Source organism: Lacerta agilis, chromosome 8 (assembly GCF_009819535.1).
Source record: "Lacerta agilis isolate rLacAgi1 chromosome 8, rLacAgi1.pri, whole genome shotgun sequence".
Lineage (NCBI taxonomy): Eukaryota > Metazoa > Chordata > Lepidosauria > Squamata > Lacertidae > Lacerta > Lacerta agilis.
Window position 1 is genome coordinate 76,183,920 of NC_046319.1, and position 21,241 is coordinate 76,205,160.

General features: G+C 45.6%; 1 protein-coding gene across 1 annotated transcript in view; it reads right to left on the bottom strand.

Annotated features, from left to right (window-relative positions):
- Positions 1-2,408: 2,408 nt before the first annotated feature.
- The window catches only part of PRSS16 (serine protease 16), a 30,742-nt gene continuing 11,909 nt past the window's right edge, over positions 2,409-21,241 (bottom strand). The window contains exons 3-13 of the mRNA XM_033158770.1: positions 20,810-21,000; positions 19,259-19,358; positions 17,784-17,913; positions 17,313-17,436; positions 14,953-15,030; positions 13,640-13,687; positions 11,733-12,005; positions 8,327-8,468; positions 7,134-7,313; positions 4,297-4,442; positions 2,409-2,616 (exon numbers count right to left, since the gene is read on the bottom strand). Coding sequence (XP_033014661.1) covers positions 2,554-2,616; positions 4,297-4,442; positions 7,134-7,313; positions 8,327-8,468; positions 11,733-12,005; positions 13,640-13,687; positions 14,953-15,030; positions 17,313-17,436; positions 17,784-17,913; positions 19,259-19,358; positions 20,810-21,000 — 1,475 coding nt within the window. The 3' untranslated portion in view covers positions 2,409-2,553. The remainder of the gene's footprint in view (positions 2,617-4,296; positions 4,443-7,133; positions 7,314-8,326; positions 8,469-11,732; positions 12,006-13,639; positions 13,688-14,952; positions 15,031-17,312; positions 17,437-17,783; positions 17,914-19,258; positions 19,359-20,809; positions 21,001-21,241) is intronic.

Below are 21,241 nucleotides of genomic sequence, written 5' to 3' on the forward strand. Positions count from 1 at the left end.
GACTGTTGAAAAATAGACAACAAAAATTTAACCAATTTTGAGTCACGCGACTCAAATTGGGTCTGCCAGACCCAAAAATTTCAAGCAACGTGGGCTAAAGTTGCTTCTGGGTACATGGTAAAACTTCTCTGGGCTATGTGCACAACACACATTTGCAAACACATTTAAAGTGCGTTGCTCCCCAAGAATCATGGGATCTGTAGTTTGTTCAGGGTGCTGGGGACTGTAGCTCTGCAAGAGGCTTAAACTACGCTTCCCCCGATTCTTTGTGGAGACGGATTGCTTTAAATGCATGGTGTGTATACAGCCCTTGTCATGCTTATATTGCCAGGACATCGATAAAAGAGAATGAAAATGGTTGCTTTCTTTGCCGTGCAGCTGAGATTGCGGTGGGCCGACCAGGCGCTTTTCCGCCATCTCTACACCCTCGCGTTGGAGATCCAGGACCTGAAGGAGTTGCAGCTGGAGATGGAAACTTTCTCGAGGGAGGAGCTGCTTGTGGACGAGCAAAGCCACGTACGAGACACCACCAGCGCAGCCACGGACGTCCACTCGGCAGCTGCTTTCGAAATGACCATCTGAAAATCGGGGAAGCCGTGGCAGCCTTGGATCCATCCTTACTCACGTGCAAACCGTGATCTGGAGCTCCAGTCACCAAGCGGCGAACCTGTATCTGTGAATGCACCTTCAGTCCCAAGATTTGGAGATGTTGGCTTTATAACCCAGCCTCTAGAGACAATGGGGCAGCCATTGGGCAGTATCCTGCCTTTGGTTTTGTTTTTCGTTTTTATGGATTTTGGTCCTTTTACCTCCTTGGCATGGGAGCATGGCTTTTTATCTCTTTGCGGCTGTTGATTCCTGTTCGCCCAGCCCCTTGAGGGAGGGGTTTCCTCACCAGCCGGTGTCAGGCTTCAGAGGATCCGAACCCCCTACGGTAGCTTGCCAGGAATGGATAAGAGAAAGGAAAGTTCTTACCAATGTTGCTTATTTAATATTCACAGAGAGAGGCTTACAAAATGCAGCCTCTTGTAGTAATGGTGTTGTTCCAGGTAAATCTCCACCCCCCCTTTTCCACCTACTTCCTCATTCGTCAACAGCACACCCCCACTCTATGGTTGCCACTTAGGGCCATTGTCTCCAAGCCCTTTGCTCTCCTACTTCCAGTGATCGCCGGGTTCAGGTGGGGGGGGGGGGTTTGGAATGCTTTCTAGTGATAACATGTCAGCCAGCTGCTCCGGCTCTGCCTCACCCTCTCCCATTATTTCCCAACTTTTCCCCTCATCTGCCTCTGAGCAGTGACCTCCTGCAAACCACTGTTGTAAATCTATACTGTCTTCCTGCTGGGGAGGCGGTCTCTGTTGGAGATTCATTCCCAGTGTGCAGTCATGGGTTTGTTGTCTATCACATGACCGGGTGTGTGTTTTGATTCCACAGGAACGGGAAGTGACGGAAGACAGGGTGTTTGTCTTACTGTGTTCCCTGAAGTGGGACTATTGTCCTTTGTTCATTCTCTTTGCTGTCTGATGCCAGAGAGAGAGGGAGCCATGTCGCAGTGCTCCGTGTGTATTTATGTGTAAATAAAGTAGATTAGCCTAAATGCTGAGTTGCTGAGTTCTGTTATGCAACTGCGCAAACCTCTGCGGATCCCTAAGTGTGCTGATGTCTTCTGGCATCAGTAGCTGTGATGTTCGGGCTGAGGAATGCTTTTGAAGCTCCCGAACGATCGCCCAGGAGGGAGGGAACATGCCAGTTGGGCCTGTGTCTCTGCCAAGGCTCTACTTGTGTGTAGGACATCCTGACCGTCTCCACCATTCCTCCTCTGTCCCCCACACATCATCTCTGCAAGCCCCGCTGCCCCTCCAGGGTGCTCCCAATATACGTAATTCCAGTTACACGCAGGGAGGCCCAGATCGCAACCCCCTGCCTAAATTGGGAGTTGCCTGTACCAAGTCATGATTAGGTTCTATTAAACTCTGCTTGCAAAATACATTTTCTGCTGCTTCGGGAAGCGGATTCCAGCAGACCTCCACCGAGGAGGGTTTTTACAGCTCCCGGTTTTCCCACCTTTCGTTGCAAACTTTCTGCCCTGCCCCTGGAACAAACAGCCTTTAACCCGCAGTCTGCCGCACAGAAACGAAGCAGACATTTTTCTCCTGCCACGGAGATGCAGCGATGGGAAAAGCTTCGCCATCCCACAAGCCAGACTGCAGAGGAGCAAAAACCAGTAAAAGAAAAGAAAATATATATATATTGGTGTCCTTCTGGACACTCCCATCTTCCACACGCTATGAAATCCAGCTCCATCGACAAACATCATCATCAACAACAGTGAAGAATCAAGGGTATTAAAAATAAATAAATCTGTATTTGGAAATTGAAGCTTTTTTAAAAAACAAAAAACAAAAACAAAACAGTCATTTGTGCCACGCAGTTATTTCCCTGGTGATGCAAAGATGTTTTGTGAGTCTCTAAGAGAAGGCAGGAGCAAGAAGTCTTTCTCCAAGGAGAGGCGACAGCGGTTTTGGCTGGCGAACCATCTTCTCATTTGGCCCCTCAGCTGCCTTGGTTTGTCTTTCTCGCTAACTTCAGCCACTCATCAACCTGCAAGGAGATTTGCTGTATGGAGGGAGTGGGGAGAGAGAGAGAAAATAAAACTGAGGCTGGCCAGACTCCTAAATAGAACCCTGATTTATAGGCTGTCCTCCTAATTCAGGGACAATTGTTTCCATTTTTATTACTGCCGTTGATTTATTAACCACCTTCCAAACCACCATCTCAAGGTACTTTGCACATTAATTAAAAGCAAAAACAATTAAAACAAGACTAAAACCTTAACAAGCAGACATTTGTGGGGAGTAAAATATACTGTATTTTTCGCCCCATAAGACGCACTTTTTTCCTCCTAAAAAGTAAGGGGAAATATCTGTGCGTCTTATGGAGCGAGTGGTGGTCCCTGGAGCTGAATTGCCCAGGGGCCAAAAGAGGATATCATGCTTTTTATTTTACAAAGAGAAAAGGGGGTGTTGAAAGGACCCCGCTCAGCAGCTGATCAGCAAAAGATAGGGAGAGAGATAAGAGTCCCGGCTCCCTTTCAGCCCCACCCTCCATTGTTGAATGTGCTGCAGAGGGAGGTTGTTTGTTTCCCCAGCAACATGTGACTGGCTGATTAGATTATCTGTCTGGAAACAGTAGAAAGGGCCCCCTTTCCTTCAGAAGCTGCAGAAATGTGAGTTGAACCCCATAAAAACGGCGCTTTTCCTCTTTGCTTTTCCCCCTTTGCAAAAGGAGCTTTGCTTTTCCCCCTTTGCAAAAAAAGCTGCAAAACCTTTAGCTGATCCTCAAAAAAAAAACAGGGCTTTTAGAGGAGGAAAACCAGAAAAATATATTTTTTTTCTTGTTTCCTCCTCTAAAAACGAGGTGCGCCCTATGGTCCGGTGCGCCTTATGGGGCGAAAAATACGGTACGTCAGAAGGCTTAGTTGGGTCAGAATCGAGCATACATTTCCAGAGTTAACACTAAATACAGGTACATTATTTCTGGTACATGTGCCACCACAGCTGCCAGAGGGCCGTGAATATTTGTGTCTGGGGCTTTTAAGACTTGTCTACCCATGTATTCGGGACGCGGGTGGCGCCATGGGTTAAACCACAGAGCCTAGGGCTTGCCGATCAGAAGGTCAGCGGTTCGAATCCCCGCGGCGGGGTGAGCTCCCGTTGCTCGGTCCCAGCTGCTGCCCACCTAGCAGTTCGAAAGCACGTAAAAGTGCAAGTAGACAAATAGGTACCACTCCGGCGGGATAGTAAGCAGCGTTTCCGTGCGCTGCTCTGGTTCGCCAGAAGCGGCTTAGTCATGCTGGCCACATGACCCGGAAGCTGTACGCCGGCTCCCTCGGCCAGTAAAATGAGATGAGCGCCGCAACCCCAGAGTCGTCCGCGACTGGACCTAATGGTCAGGGGTCCCTTTACCTTTACCTATGTATTATCTGAAACTTAAGGGGCGCACTGGTTGCCGGAAGTAAAATATATTGGCAATATTTTCAGCTCTTCTACCCCACTACAAGGTTCATGGACCAAGAGGTTAATCACATTTTCACAGGAAGAAACAGAACTTTCCTAAAAGGGTTCTGCACTCTAATTCTTCCCTGCATTGCCTCCAGCCTGAGACCAGACAGGTTAAAGGAAGTGGAACTTCCTTAAAAGGGTTCTGGGGTTCCAAGCTATTCACACACACACCCCGCCGCCCATGCTACTTCCTACCCCCGGAACATTCAAGTGAGAATCCAGGGGCCGTTCTCACCTCTTTGGCATGGACAAGGGGCAGTGGGTCCTGGGGGCTGGGTGTCATCATGTCGGCGCAGTGGGAAGTGCCGTTGATTAAAATGGCCCGTTCGGAGCGGGACTGGTTCTTGAGGACACTCAGGGCGTGCCAAGGATCAATGTCGCCTGGGGAGAGAAGGCAGTGATCAAACACCAAGGAGGAGAGAAATTAAACTGACTTTCAAGTGTGATCCAATGGGAGAGGCAGATCTCAGATGCTAACTTCTGATGCCAGGATGGGGGGACCTACATTGCTCCTACGAACTCAATGGAAAATGTATTGATTGATTGATTTAATTTATATACCGCCCTATAACTGGGGGTCTCAGGGCGGCTCACAGAATAATACTGTACTAGGGAAATGAATTCCCCCACGATCCCCAATACCTTCATTATGGCAAGTTGGGAAAATTACATGACCCAAGGCTCCTACAATGCGGCCACGGAAGCGTTCTTCAGGTGGTGGGAGAAGTGGAGTATATTGACAACACTCCCTATCACAAATGCTGCGGACGCCAGAGAGCTGTGTCCCAGCTTGAATGATGATGATGAAGAAGAAGAAGAAGAAGAAGAAGAGTTTGGATTTGATACCCCGCTTTATCACTACCTGAAGCGGCTAACATTCTCCTTTCCCTTCCTCCCCCACAACAAACACTCTGTGAGGTGAGTGGGGCTGAGAGACTTCAAAGAAGTGTGACTAGCCCAAGGTCACCCAGCAGCTGCATGTGGAGGAGCGGAGACGCGAACCCGGTTCCCCAGATTACGAGTCCACCGCTCTTAACCACTACACCACTCTGGCTTTGGGTGGCGCTCCACAACACAAAAATATAAAACTTGCAGATGGGGTCTCTAGTCCAACACAGCATACACCTAAGACTGTGTAAGGAGGAAGCAACCTTCCATGTTTTGTAGCCATTTAAATTAATAATAATAATAATAATAATAATAATAAATTTCCATTTATACCCCGCCCTTCCCGCTTTAAAAAAACCGGGCTCAGGGCGGCTAACAGCAAGTGTAAAACATTTATTAAAATGCGACTTAAAAACAGCATAAAATACAGCATAAATGCCGCATCAATGTCAATAAAATTCAAACATTCAGGGGTCAGGTCATTTTGGGGGGGACCCCAGTCAGTAAACATCAAATGATCACCAGGGCTAACTGGCCAAGTAGTTCCTACTAGGGCCAGCAAGGAGACCAGGGAAGAGTTTAAATGTGGGGTCCCAGAAGGGTTACTTCATAGAAAAGGAAAGGGAAAAAAGGGAACAGGGGATCAGGCTAATTCAAATTGAAGGCCAGTCGGAATAGCTCTGTCTTACAGGCCCTGCGGAAGGAGATCAAGTCCTGCAGGGCCCTAGTCTCGTGGGACAGAGCATTCCACCAGGTTGGAGCCATCACTAATAAGGCCCTGGCCCTGGTGGAGGATATAGTCTGGCTTCTTTAGGGCCCGGGGCCTTTAAGCTATTATTATTCATGGACCTTAGAGTGCTCTTCGGGACATACCAGGAGAGGCGGTCCCATAAGTACAAGGGTCCTAGGCCATATAGGGCTTTAAAGGTCAAAACCTGCACCTTAAACCTGACCTGATACTCCACCGGGAGCCAGTGCAACTGGTAAAGCACTGGGTGAATATGCTCCCACGGCAAGGACCCCATGAGGAGCCTCGCTGCAGCCTTCTGGACCCGCAGGAGTTTCTGGGACAGTTTCAAGGGCAGCCCCCAATGAATGCTCCCCCAATGTCATTCACTAAAAACTGCTGAAAGGTTTCCTTCTCTGCTCCAAACTACAGTTGCATCCAACTTAAGTTCTTTTCAGAGTAGACACACTGAGAATGACCCTAACTTATCCTACTCAGAAATTAATGGACACTACTAAATTAGGCCCTTTTATTTCTATGGGGCTACTGTGAGTAAAACTTAGTTGGGTACAACCCAATGGGTTTATTCATTTATCCACTTCAGATGACAGACCTCCTTGGCTTAGGATTTTGAAATGAAATTGCCTTTGTATAGCTCTCGTTCTGTCCGTGCAAAAATGGGAAGGAGGAGAAAGGGAATCATAGGATTGGTGAGTGGGAGGGGACCCTGAGGATCATCTAGTCCAACCTCCTGTGATGCAGGAATCTCAACATACACGATCATAAATCACATACGATCATCACGCATGACAAATGACCGCCCAACCTCTGCTTAAAAACTCCCAAGAAAGGAAGAGTCTACCACCTCCTGAAGGAGTCTGTTGTTAATTAAATTTGTATACCACTTTATATGCACAGATCTATAAAAAAGAAAATACATAATACAGGGGTACCTCAGGTTACCGACGCTTCAGGTTACATACTCCGCTAACCCAGAAATAACGCTTCAGGTTAAGAACTTTGCTTCAGGATAAGAACAGAAATCGTGCTCTGGCGGTGCAGCGGCAGTGGGAGGCCCCATTAGCTAAAGTGGTGCTTCAGGTTAAGAACAGTTTCAGGACCTCCGGAACGAATTAAGTACGTAACCAGAGGTACCACTGTAAAAACAAAAACATCCCAATAACCCCCCTCCTCCACTACACATTTTAAAAGGGCATCGGGTGTCAATAAGCCAAAGGCCTGGTTAAAGAATTTGTTCCACTATCAAACGGTGAGAAAACTTACACACCCCTCATAGTGAAGGGGGAAATCTGCCTCTGAGCATGTGTAGACTGCTTTTTCTCCTCGCCGACAAGCAACCACAACCAGCCACATAAATATTTGGTCTCTCCCTCTCTCGCAACTACGCACTGCACACGGGCGTCTGAGAGGGCCCTACATCTCCCCACCCTCCGTACCGTTCACGAAGAGGACGCGGCTGGCTTTGGGGCGATCGGCCCCATAGTAGTCGTTGGTGAAGGACACAGCTTCCTGGACAGCCTGAGAGGGGATGCCGAAGACCTCTCGGCAGGTATCAAGCTCAGTCGTCAGGTTCATGAAGCGGGAGAAACGGCAGGCAGGATCATCGCAGGTTTGGTCTAGAGTGAAAGAAATAAAATGCAAGAGGCCACCTATGTCCGCGGGGAGCAATGCAAACAGGAAAGGCCGCACTTGGTTGGACTCAGAAGCTCAGGGGTAGAGGTCCAGGACAGGGCCTTCTCTGGGGCAGCCCCCAAGTCAGTGGTTCTCAAACCTTTTTCCTCTGGGCCATACTTTCAGAATAACAATTTGCTTACGCCGCACCAAATCTTTTCTCGAAACGTTGGAAAATGAAAAGAAACTGCTCCCAGCTGTGCTCATTTTGTAACACAGAGCACAACTACTTTATAATATGATCGTGGGGCAGCCGGAACAAAGCAATGCAGATGCACAAAAACGTGACGGATTCCAAAAATATAATTATGAACGAGCCTCTTACCTATGTACCTTAAGCACAGGTGAAACTCGAAAAATTAGAATATTGTGGAAAAGTCCATTTATGTAAGCAATTGTTTTCATTAGCTACTGGAGTTTAATATATGAGATAGACTCATGACATGCAAAGGGAGATATGTCAACCCTTTGTTTGTTATAATTGTGATGATTATGGCGCACAGCTGATGAAAACCCCAAAGTTGAAATTGTTAATTTGGGGTTCTCATCAGCTGTACGCCATAATCATCACAATTATAACAAATAAAGGCTTGACATATCTCGCTTTGCATGTCATGGGTCTATCTCATATATTAGTTTCACCTTTTCAGTTGAATTACTGAAAGAAACGAACCTTTCCACGATATTCTAATTTTTTGAGTTTCACCTGTATTGTATACAAAGCTCAATGAGAGGCGAGAGCTCGCTTTTCCGCCAGGCAATCTCATTTAGCCTAATTTGAGAGGAACAAACTCTCATCTCCTCACCAACACAAATAATCCACCCCAGGACCTTAGGGTGAATAATTAATAATAATAATAATAATAATAATAATAATAATAATAATAATAATAATATGTGGAGGAGAAGGAGGAGTTGGAGGAGGAGAGCAGAGGGCAAAACGTTAACTCTCACTTACAGTATCCAAACTCTGTACATGTCTGGAAGTACCACTGCCTGATACCCACGCCCGACGTGGAGATGAATGTGCTGCGCAGCTCCTGCAGGGCCTGTGTGTGATTGTTCTCTGTGCATGTCATGTTCATGCCGTCCAAGTACACCTTTCGAAAAGAAGAGAGGTGGGCGCAGTGACGGATTTACGTATAAGCTAAACAAGCTATAGCCTAGGGCTCCACTCTCTTGGGGGCCCCCCCCAAAAAAATTTAAAGGGAAAAAACCAAGGATATACATTTCCAAAATATAAGATAAAAAAACACAAATAAAATAAAACCTACATACAGCAACAGTGTTTTGTGTTGTGTAGGCTCCTATTTGTTATGTAATAATAATAATAATTTTATTATTTGTACCCCGCCCATCTGGTCCCCCCAGCCACTCTGGACGGCTTCCAACAAATATTAAAATACATTAAAATGTCACAGATTTAAAAATTCCCTAAACAGGGCTGCCTTCAGGTATTTTCTGAATGTCAAGTAGTTGCTTATCTCTTTGACCTCTGATGGGAGGGCGTTCCACAGGGCGGGCGCCACTACCGAGAAGGCCCTCTGCCTGGTTCCCTGTAGCTTTGCTTCTTGCAGTGAGGGAACCGCCAGAAGGCCCTCGCCGCTGGACCTCAGTGTCTGAGCTGAACGATGGGGTTGGAGACATGCCTTCAGGTATACAGGACCGAGGCCGTTTAGGGCTTTAAAGGTCAGCACCAACACTTTGAATTGTGCTCGGAAACGTACTGGCTTTAGATACTTAAATTATTAGGTCCATAAATTACCATATAGCATATATTCAACACAAAAAACAGCAACAATTTGTTGTTGACAAAGGACAGGTGGACATATAAAGGGCCCTATTACCTTCAGCAGCTTAGGGTCTCATCAAACCTAAAACTGGCCCTGGGTGGGCGATACAACGCAATACCTTTTGAAGAGAGACTCTGCCTGCGTGGGCAACCACATCTAGAGGATGTGTGCCATCACTTACTGCAACGTCTGCTATATACGGGCCCAAGAAACCGATTCACAAAACCCCTTTTTGCGAAGGAAACAAATCTAACCAGAGGGTGAAGTGACTGCTGAGTGATACGGATGGCTCTGTGACTTATAAGGTGGCAGCTAGGGAGATCAGGAAGCAGGGCCGTCTCATCATAGATGCTGGGTGGCGCGGCGCGCCAGGGCGCCGCGCCACCCAGGGGCGCCCCCGCGAGCCCGTCGGCATGCCGGGCACCCCCTACCCAACCTGCCCCCGCCAACACGGGCGAGCTGCAAGCCGGCCGCCCTCCGGAGCCCCAGCTGGAGCGCTGGGAAGGGTGTGCAAAGCCCCGCGCCGCTCCAGCGTCACGCCCCCATCCCCCGCTCGCCCACCCCCCCTCCCGAGGGGCAGCCAGCGCGGGAGGGAGGCGGGCGGAGAGGCGGCACGCCGGGGGCGCCGAGGGATTGTTGCGCCACGGCGGCTGATCCCTTTAAAACGGCCCTGTCAGGAAGAAAGATCTGGGTGGGATCGTGGTCAATTGCAAAGGGGACTCTTGAGATCTAAATCTGCACATTTTATTTGAGGATTACATTTTACTCTGTGCAATAAGGAATTTGGGTGGGTTGGATCATGGTTTTACTGCCTATGAAGCAATTGCTGTTTTTGTTTTTCTTCTTTGGATGATGCCATGGCCTTTGGCTAGTGCAAAAAACAACAACAAACACACACACAAATTATACATTAAATATGTAAGAAAAGAAGAAGTGCTTCAGTCCCACAATGGCTGTTGGACAGGCCCAGAGGTGGCCAAGGAAGCGCCTTTCAGATGTGACTGCGACTCCAGGCCTCCCATCAGCCCAGGCCAGCTCAGCTAATGGTCAGCGATGGGAAACAACTGAAGACATTTTTGGCCTGAAAAGCTTTTCCAGCTATGCTATGGGTGTCCATCTGGGTTATTTTTTTAATGTAGCTATTCCTTTTAAAATTGTTTATTTTTTTATAATATTATTGCACAGTACCTTGTGATATAGCGATTCAGTTTATTATTATTATTATTATTATTATTATTATTATTATTATTATTATTAATTCCAGAGTGGTTTCACAGTCAATCTCTCTTCAAAGGAAAGAGCTAGGGAACTGTAGCTTGGTGAGGGGAATAGGGGGTCTCCTGGCAACTCCCAGCAACTTTGACACACTTTGGAACTCCCTGTGTCTTGACATCAGGCAGGTACCTTTCATTGTACGGTCATAACCTCGGGTTACGGCCGCTGCGGGTTGCGTTCGGCGCGGGTTACGAACACGCCGAACCCGGAAGCACTGGAACGGGTTACTTCCGGGTTCGGCGGTTCGCGCATGCGCAGAAACGTGCAGTGACATCACGCGCATGTGCAGAAGCGCCAAATCATGACCCACGCATGCGCAGAAGTGGCACTGCGGGTTGCGTTCTGCTCATGATGCAAATGGGGCTCCGGAACGGATCCCGTTCGCATCCAGAGGTACCACTGTACTCTTTTGGGCCCCTACTAAAAACATTTTGTTTGTTTGTTTAGGTAAGCCTATCGAGACACATGTGTTTTACTCTCAGCCTATCGTTTACTTTCTGGCACGTTTTGGGGAGACATTTCTATTATTCTATAATACTGAGAGTTGGAGCCCAGTAACGCTCTCGTCCTAAACAAAGGAAGAGGATTGACAGCTCCTCAGTCAGGGCCCTAGAATGGTCTCCCTGATAGGATTTTGTGTAGCCTCTGCTGCTTCAGCTTGACTACTGTGATTAGTATAAATCACCTGAGTGTCTGAGAGAGTGTGGGAATGGAAGACAGTCTTATCTCTTCCGCCTGAGTGTGTTATTGTAAAGTTAGTTTCACTTCTGCTGTGTCGCAGTTTGTTTCTTGTTCTGCCAAAGCTTGGAGAACACAGACATGGAAATGGATTCTCTGTATATAGACTGTAAATAAACGTAGTTTAGATCTACAGGTGTTTCCTTCTTCTTGCTGCATGATGCTAGAAGACTTGTGTTATGTATTGGGTTTAACACATGTTATGATTCTAACCAATCAGAGAAGTGTAGGTGGACGAAAGTTCTAAGGGCAAGTTCTGTCAACTGTCAACTGCCAACTGGCACTTCTGGTTGGGGCTTTTCAGAGTGTGTTCTTGTTTTAATATGGAAGTGAGCTGTTGAATAAACGAAGTTACATTGGGCTTCTGACGTTTCCTGAATATTTAATAACTTGTGTGCTCTTCTCATAAGAGAAGGGTCTCGCAAATATAGGCACTCTGGACTGAAGGGACATGCCAGCCAGAGAGGGCCTCCTGGGAGACGCTCAGGGGTCTTGGAGTTCGCCGTCTCCGATCGAGCGTCATTCCCAACACTCCCGCCCACCGAGACGCAGGCTTACGTTGTTGGCTGCCATAAGTCTCTGGTAGGCAGAGCCAGTCTTGTTGTTGGTCATGACACCACAAAAGTTGTCGATGGTGCTCCACTCCATGTATTCGTTGTTGTACTGCACAGCCAGCATAAAGATGTCGGCCAGGTTGGACACCAGCTCCACACAGTCGCTGGAGCCCTCCAACTCCTGGCAGGAGCGGAAGTCCTTCGCCAGCTTGGCCAGGGCTCCATCTTGGATCAGGGCATCCACAGCAGAGAAGCCGTCAGCCACGGCCTCCATGCACTGCGAGGAAAGCAAAAAGGAAGGTGAGGAAACACAGGGTACCTTTTATCATATGTGATGGACTTGTAAGCAGGGTGGATAAAATCAATGATTATATATATATATATATATATATATATATATATATATATATATATAAAATAAAAAATTGTCCAGTAAACGTAACCCGCAGCGATCATAACCCAAGGTATGACTGTATTAAAATAAATGCTTTTGGAGGAAAAAAAATTCTAAAGATAGTTTTCTATTTAAGTTACATTATAGTCCAAAGGCTATTCATCAGGAAATAAGGATTTGTTTTAAGTTTTTCATGTGTGCTAAAACTAAGTCTAAGGTTGTTGTTTTTTTAAAAAAATTGTTTAACCACATCAGTTAACAAACATGGATACATATGCTATAATGCTATTGTTTTAGTTAAATAAATTGTTTAAATTGTTATTAAGGAAATGATTATTTTTCTCTTTCCAATCAAGTACAGCAGAAAAACTGTCCACATATAAACAGTTAACTTATTAAATCTCACAATAATTACATAATTATGTGTCTTTGTATTTCTAACACATCAGTAGTTTTTTATATAACTGTAAAAACTACTCTGAAAATTTATTATTCCAAAAATGAAACCTTCCTCTGGTTGTAAATATTAAGGTTATACCAGCAAAAATGAGTCTTTCTGTAAAAACAATTGATTTAAATCAAGTCTTACTGACTACTGATCATGCTTTAAATCGAGATTTAAATTGATTTGATTTGAATCAAATCCACCCTGTGTGTAAGGTAACAAAAACTTTCTAGGAGATGATATATAATGAAATGAAAACAATGTTTAAAATAACGTTCATTTAAAAAACCAGAAGCTTTTTTTTTTACTAGGAATTATAGGCGCCAAGATTCTAAAGGACCAGAAAAGACTTTTCACGTATGCGACAACAACCGCATGGGTGTTATTAGCCCAGAGATGGAAGGAAGAAATAATCCCGACCAGGGAAGAATGGCAAAATTAACCGGGAAGCTCAGGAACCAAGAGGATGGGAACTTTGGAAAAAAAAAAAGAATGGGGACATTTTATAATTTATTTAGGAGACCATTGCAAGCAGATGAAAACATTGGCACGGTTTTAATCACACTTGTAAAGTAACAAAAACTATGGACAATTTAGATGGATAAAAAATGTGGATAATGGACTGATATGCAGTTGTAAATATTGACGGGAGGCCCATGGAGGGGATGGGGGGGGGGAGTCTTAAGATTCAGAGCAATCGCTTTGTATGGATTTTTAATTGACTTTGTTTTAATTTGATCCTGACTTGTTTTTAGGAGGTAATTTAATTAATGTTTGATTTTATACCAATGTTATAGATTTGATGTTGGCCGCCCTGAGCCCAGTCTCAGCCGGGGGGGCAGGATACAAATAAAAGTTTGTTGTTGTTGTTAGTTTATTTTTTCTGAAATCAAATAAAAATTACTTTTAAAAAAAGGAAACACCAGGGGTGGGGGGGAGCACACGACAGGCAGCAAAAAGTAGGGATGTGTCCGCACTATGCATTTAAAGCGTTAACGAAACCACTTTTAACGGCCGCAACTTGCCACACAGCCAAAATACGAGTCATTTGGAAAAATATTAAAAACCCCACCTCTTTGGAACCACCGACCACTGGATTGGACAGACTTGCGGCAACAACCTGGAGAGGAAAAAGCCAAAGAGAGATAGGTGAGGAAGGGATAAAGACAAAGTTGTTAATCATAGAATCACAGAGTTGGAAGAGACCACAAGGGCCATCCAGTCCAACCCCCTGCCAAGCAGGAAACACCATCAAAGCATTCCTGACAGATGGCTGTCAAGCCTCTGCTTCAAGACTTCCAAAGAAGGAGACTCCACCACACTCCTAGGCAGCAAATTCCACTGCCGAACAGCTCTCACTGTCAGGAAGTTCATCCTAATGTTTAGGTGGAATCTTCTTTCTTCTAGTTTGAATCCATTGCCCTGTGTCCGCTTCTCTGGAGCAGCAGAAAACAACCTTTCACCCTCCTCTATATGACATTCTTTGATATATTTGAACATGGCTATCATATCACCCCTTAACCTTCTCTTCTCCAGGCTAAACATACCCAGCTCCCTAAGCCGTTCCTCATAAGGCATCGTTTCCAGGCCTTTGACCATTTTGGTTGCCCTCTTCTGGACACGTTCCAGCTTGTCAGTATCCTTCTTGAACTGTGGTGCCCAGAACTGGACACAGTATTCCAGGTGAGGTCTGACCAGAGCAGAATATAGTGGTACTATTACCTCCCTTGATCTAGACGCTATACTCCTATTGATGCAGCCCAGAATTGCATTGGCTTTTTTAGCTGCTGCATCACACTGTTGACTCATGTCAAGTTTATGGTCTACCAAGACTCCTAGATCCTTTTCACATGTACTGCTCTCAAGCCAGGTGTCACCCATCCTGTATTTGTGCCTTTCATTTTTTTTGCCCAAGTGTAGTACTTTACATTTCTCCTTGTTAAAATTCATCTTGTTTGCTTTGGCCCAGTTGTCTAATCTGTTAAGGTCATTTTGAAGTGTGATCCTGTCCTCTGGACAGCCGCATGGGGTTTCAGGCACGGTCTGAGCATTACACTCGAAACCCAAGAAAGAGATGTGATGATTCACATTATGGTATTAATTCCAGCTTTTTCTTCTTCACTATTTTTTTTTGGGGGGGCGGGGAATAATTTCCTTTCGAGTCAAAACTGATGACATTTGGACTACAACTCCCATCAGCACCTGCCAGCGCTGATGGGAGTTATAGTCCAAATATCTGGAGGCCTTTCCGGTTGACCGAGGCTGAGTTCAACCACGGGCAAACTTTTGGCTATCGTGTGGTCATCATTTGAGAGGGACTCAATGAGTTCTGAGGGCTTTCCCTAAACTGAAAAAGACCACCTGGTTTCTTTGCCAAGAACTCACCTTAAGGTAGCCTGTGAAATCCAGCTGGGCTCTGACGGGTGCAGAAGAAGCAACAGCAGCAAAGACCAGGTGGGGAAACTGGAACAGAGAGAGAGAAAATGGACGTGTGGATCCAGAATTAGCCTCCGCAGTCACTTACGGACTCACTTTTGAGATTGTGTTCATGGAAGGCAATCTTACTCGGCTACGAGGGATCGCCAAAGAAGGCCACAAGCAGAGTGTCATTGAATCCAGAGTAGATTCCAATGTATAGTTAGCAGATTAAAAAAGTAAACACGTTGCAGGATTCCCAAAAACCAGACCAGAGGCAATTCTATTTCATCCAGCAGAGCTTTACTGCTGCTGAAGGCAAATGAGCATAATGGTCACAAATCCAATACATTCAGGATTGGCACTGTCCATAAGAAGTCCAGTTGCAGCAGACTTAACTGAAACTTACATTAACTTATAATAAGTCTAAACCTTAACAACTATCTATGTACAGAACGCACCAGAAGGAAAAGAGAGATAAAAAGAGAAAGTGAAGTTTAAACCAGCTGCACTAGCTTCTCTGAAGGAATAACCCAAACACCATGAACCTTCTGCTTGTTTCTTTCACAAACAGAAGCTTCCAGAACCCTCTTGAATTCATTAGAATAGGAGAGATCTCTCTTCAAATCAGATCAATACTTTCTGCACTAAGAAATGCAAACTGGCACAGTGGCCACGAGAGCGTCCCAGTTCACCAAAAGCCCCAGAGCGTGGGAAGCAGAAAATCCCAGGTTCAATCCCTGGCATCTCCAGGTAGGGCTGGGGAATGTTCCCCCATCTGAATTCCTGGAATGCCGCTGCTACTCAAGAGTAAGCAGTTCTGAGCAAGGTGGACCCAATGGTCTGACTCAGCTCCCCCTGCTCCAGGGCCGGATTTAGGTTTGATGAGGCCCTAAGCTACTGAAGGTAATGGGGGCCCTTCATATGCCCGGCTGTCCTTCGTCAACAACAAATTGTCGCTGTTTTTGTGTTGAATATATGCTATATGGTAATTTATGGACCTAATAGGTATCTCAAGCCATTTGCGCATGTTGCCATGCAACCAGTCCATGCAGAATGTAGGCACCCTATATATGTTGTTGTTCAGTCGTTCAGTCGTGTCCGACTCTTCGTGACCCCATGGACCAGAGCACGCCAGGCACGCCTATCCTTCACTGCCTCTCGCAGTTTGGCCAAACTCATGTTAGTAGCTTCAAGAACACTGTCCAACCATCTCATCCTCTGTCGTCCCCTTCTCCTTGTGCCCTCCATCTTTCCCAGCATCAGGGTCTTTTCTAGGGATTCTTCTCTTCTCATGAGGTGGCCAAAGTACTGGAGCCTCAACTTCAGGATCTGTCCTTCTAGTGAGTACTCAGGGCTGATTTCTTTGAGAATGGATAGGTTTGATCTTCTTGCAGTCCACGGGACTCTCAAGAGTCTCCTCCAGCACCATAATTCAAAAGCATCAATTCTACGGCGATCAGCCTTCTTTATGGTCCAGCTCTCACTTCCGTACATTACTATTGGGAAAACCATAGCTTTAACTATACGGACCTTTGTCGGCAAGGTGATGTCTTTGCCTTTTAAGATGCTGTCTAGGTTTGTCATTGCTTTTCTCCCAAGAAGCAGGCGTCTTCTAATTTCGTGACTGCTGTCACCATCTGCAGTGATCATGGAACCCAAGAAAGTGAAATCTCTCACTGCCTCCATTTCTTCCCCTTCTATTTGCCAGGAGGTGATGGGACCAGTGGCCATGATCTTAGTTTTTTTGATGTTGAGCTTGAGACCATATTTTGCGCTCTCCTCTTTCACCCTCATTAAAAGGTTCTTTAATTCTTCCTCACTTTCTGCCATCAAGGTAGTATCATCAGCATATCTGAGGTTGTTGATATTTTTTCCGGCAATCTTAATTCCGGTTGGGGATTCATCCAGTCCAGCCTTTCGCATGATGAATTCTGCATATAAGTTAAACAAGCAGGGAGACAATATACAGCCTTGTCGTACTCCTTTCCCAATTTTGAACCAATCAGTTGTTCCATATCCAGTTCTAACTGTAGCTTCTTGTCCCACATAGAGATTTCAGCAAACCAGTGATATTTTAGGGAGCAGGCCCATTACTTACACCATAGGAGCCTAACACAACACAAAACACTGTTGCTGTATGTATGTTTTATTTTATTTGTTTTTTTATCTTATATTTTGGAAATGTACATCCAGGTTTTTTTCTCTTTAATTTTTTTTGGGGGGTGGCCAAGAGAGTGGGGCCCTAAGCTATAGCTTGTTTAGCTTATACGTAAATCCGGCATTGCCCTGTTCCTATTGGCCCCTACTGGAGATCTTGTGGTCCCCACCTTGAGTCTGAACCAGGCAGACAGGGAGCCTGGATAGGAGCCTCCGAAGCAAATCCAGGTGTTGTTGGATGTCAGGTTGAATTTCTGGGTGACGAAGTGGTGGAAGGCGGCCAGGTCAGATAACCTGCAAAAGGAGACAGAAGAGCTTTGCAATCAGAGGCACACTCCCAGACGTCTCCAACCTCCCTTGATTATTTGCTTGCAATTAAGAGGGCAATCGACTTAAGGCAATTTATTTACAGGTATGCATGCCACGACAGCGGCAAGAGCGATATGCGCTCAAAAAATGGGAAGGAGGCGAGATGCCAACGAAAAGATAAAACTGACGGAGCGTGCAGAAACGGCAAGCCAAAATTAGTGATTAAAAATGAAGGAAGGAATGGAAGCGTTTTGTAAAACATTTAAAGAAATGTTACGGTATTATGGAAATGCAAGCAGGGTTTGCAATACGAGTCACAGGTGCCAACTCACGCTTGCTGGCTGGACAAGAACTGAAGGTTGTGATCCTGCAGCCCATCGGGGTTGATGCTGGCCCCATAGAAACGGTGCTCGAGGGCCGCCACCAGAGCTCCGTACTTCTGGGCCAGCTCCACGTGGTGTCCTAAAACCGGAGAGAGAAACAGGGGAGATAGGTCTCTCTCTGGCCACGTTCACACCATACGTTTAAAGCGCTGCGATACCACTTTAAACAGTTGTGGCTTCCTGCAAAGAATTCTGGGAGCTGTAGTTCGTGAAGAGGGCTAGGAGATCCTGCCTACTGCCCTCACAGAGCTATAATTTTCAGAGTTCCCTAGGAAGAGGGACTAACTGGGAAACCACTCTGGGAATTGTAGCTGTGGAAGGGGAATAGCAGGCCTTCTAAGCACCCTTAACAAACTACAGTTCCCAGGATTCTCTGGGAGAAGGCCTGAATGTTTAAAGCAGGGTTTCCCAAGCTTTGGTTTCCAGCTGGTTTTGGACTATGACTCCCATCATCCTTGACCACTGGTCCTGCTAGCGAGGGATGATGGGAGTTGTAGTCCGACAGCAGCTGGAGACCCAAGTTTGGGAAACTTTGGTTTAAATTGATATGATACTGCTTTAAATGTATTGTGCAGATGGGGACTTTCAGGTTCGAAAGGAAGACTATAGAGGAGACCCCTATTTTCTTCCCAGAGCTACAATTCTCAGCGTGGTTCAACAGTCCATCTTTCTTCACAGGGAAGAGCTGGGAATTGTAATTCTCCTCCTGCCACCTCTTGGCACCTTTAACAAATGACAGCTCCCACAGTTTTTTGGGGGGAAACCATGATTTTTAAAAGTGGTTTCATAGCGTTTTAAATGTATGGTCGCCCAGAGTGGCTGGGACAACCCAGTCAAATGAACGGAGCCCAAACAATAAAATTATTATTTATTCTTATTATGGTGGGGATGCAGCCTGCAAGCTGGACAGGAGAACAACAGCGCTCTGCATACCGGCGATTGCCAGCAACTTTAAATTAAAGCTTAAATGTTGACAAAAGACGCATGGACACCATTCACAGGAATTTGAGACAACAAAACCATCCTAGCATTGGCGCAGGAACGTTGTACGTCCTCGGGGTTGCTCCGTATGCCTCCAGTCAATCCAGGGCGGAGCCTTGAGCACTGCAAATGTGGTTGAAGGCGAGTCCCATCTCAAAAGAAAACAGTGTGGTGTAGTGGTTAGAGTGTTGGGCTAGGATCTGGGAGTGCAGGGTTCAAATCCCTGCTCAGCTGAGAAGCTCACTTTGGGCCAGTCACTGCCTCTCAGCCTACCTCACAGGGTTGTTGGGATTAAATGAGGAGGAAGAGAACCACTTATGCCACCTTGGGAGAAATATGCAGGGTTGAAATGCCATGAATGAATGAATGAATGAATAAATAAATAAATATGTAGGAGACCTTGTTCCCCAGTCTCCGCAACTGAGGTGTTGCATGACACCCACCTGCCAGCACATCAAACACCGACAAGGCAGACTCGCCCCCAATGAAGAGGAAGACCGGTCCATCGGGGCGTCGCCAAAATTCCTGGTTAATCCAGAATCGCTGTGAGTTTTAGGGAGGCAAAGAAGAGAAGGAACATCACTACGACCGAAAGGGACTCCCCCTCCCCAAAACATGACTCTACACAGGGGGTGGGCTTGCCTAAGGCAACATTCACACCACACATGTAAAGCATAATAATAATAATAATAATAATAATAATAATAATAATAATAATAATAATTTTATAATTTATATAAAACAGAGAGAATAATCATCACAGCAGGTGAAAATTAAATGATGTGGTGGACGTGTAAGGTAGTAAAAGCATTCTGGGAAATGATATATAATGGATTGAAAAAAAATGTTTAAAATAACTTTTTTTTCAAAAACCTGAAGCTTTTCTTTTAGGATTTAATTCTAGGTGCCGAAATTCCAAGAGAGCAGAAAAGACTATTTACATATGCGACCACGGCTGTGCGGATGCTATTAGCCGAGAGGTGGAAAGAAGATAAAGTCCCTGCCAGAGAAGAATGGCAGATCAAGTTGATGGACAACGCCGAAATGGCAAAAATGACCGGAAGAATCAGAAATCAGGAGGACCAAAACTTTAATAAGGAATGGGGGAAATTTATAATTTATCTTAAAAACCATTGTAAACAGTTAAAATCGTTAGTGGGATTGCAACAACACTTGTAATGATGAACTTTGGATATGATGGAGATATAAAAATTTGGATTCTTATAAAAGACGCAGAAGGAAAAGACTAATAATAAGACCCACAAAGGGGAGGAGGGAAGTCCATGAGATTCTCTGGAATCTTGTTTTTATATTTTATGTTGTTATGTGAATGTAAAATTTTAATCTGGAAAATCAAATAATTTTTTTTATTAAAAAAAGAAAAGAAAACTGAAAGATGAAAAGCAAAACTATAAAATAGGCACATAGAATGAGTGGTTGCGCATGAGTTGAAATAATAAACCCAAGGACCCTCATACCTAAGGGACCGCCTCTCTTGGTATGTCCCGTGTAGGACCTTAAGGTCCTCAAATAATAATCTTTTGGAGGCCCCGAGCAACAAAGATGCTAGGTTGGCCTCAACTAGGGCCAGGGCCTTCTCAGTATTGGCCCCGACTTGGTGGAACAGTCTATTACAAGAGACCAGGGCCCTGCGGGATTTGGCATCTTTCCGCAGGGCCTGCAAGACGGAGCTGTTCCACCTGGCCTTTGGGTTGGTTTCTGTATGATACTTATGCTTCATTCTTTTATTGGTGGGTTATTTGAAAATTGAGGCTGCAGTTTTAATATTGAATTTTAAATTTGCATTTTAATCTGTTATTTTAAATTGATTGTGTTTATGTTTTTGCTATGATTTTAATTAGTGTTGGCCGCCCTGAGCCCGGTTTTTGGCTGGGAAGGGCGGGGTATAAATAAAATTTTACTATTATTATTATTATTATTATTATTATTAAGTAAGTGCCATCGGTGTTGCCAGATCATCAAGGACCTCGCACCTGATTGTAGGTGCGCTGCTCCTGCCGGTTGAAGTGGTCCAGGGGCTGCCGGATGAAGCTCTCTGGGGGAGCGCTCCACATCCCTGGGACCAGGAACCGAGGCAGCTGTCTCAGGCGAAGATACGCCTCCTCCATCGCACGCTGCTCTCGCTGCTTCAGGATCTGCTGGCGGAACAGCCAGAAATTTCTGCCTGGAGGGGAAGACACCGAAAACACGTGTGAAGTTGTGCACTTCTGCATAATGGCTCTCTCTGATCGCATGCACCTGGGCATTTAGACAGCCAAATGCAGGCGATCGCGGCTACTCAATGAATGGTCAGGAGTCCAGCAGCATACAGGGTTATTATTACCTCACAAGCTTTTGTGGACCAGCCAGCTGATGGGAGGCAGAGTTGAAAGATCTGGAGGGCACCATACAACAGACCAGCACAG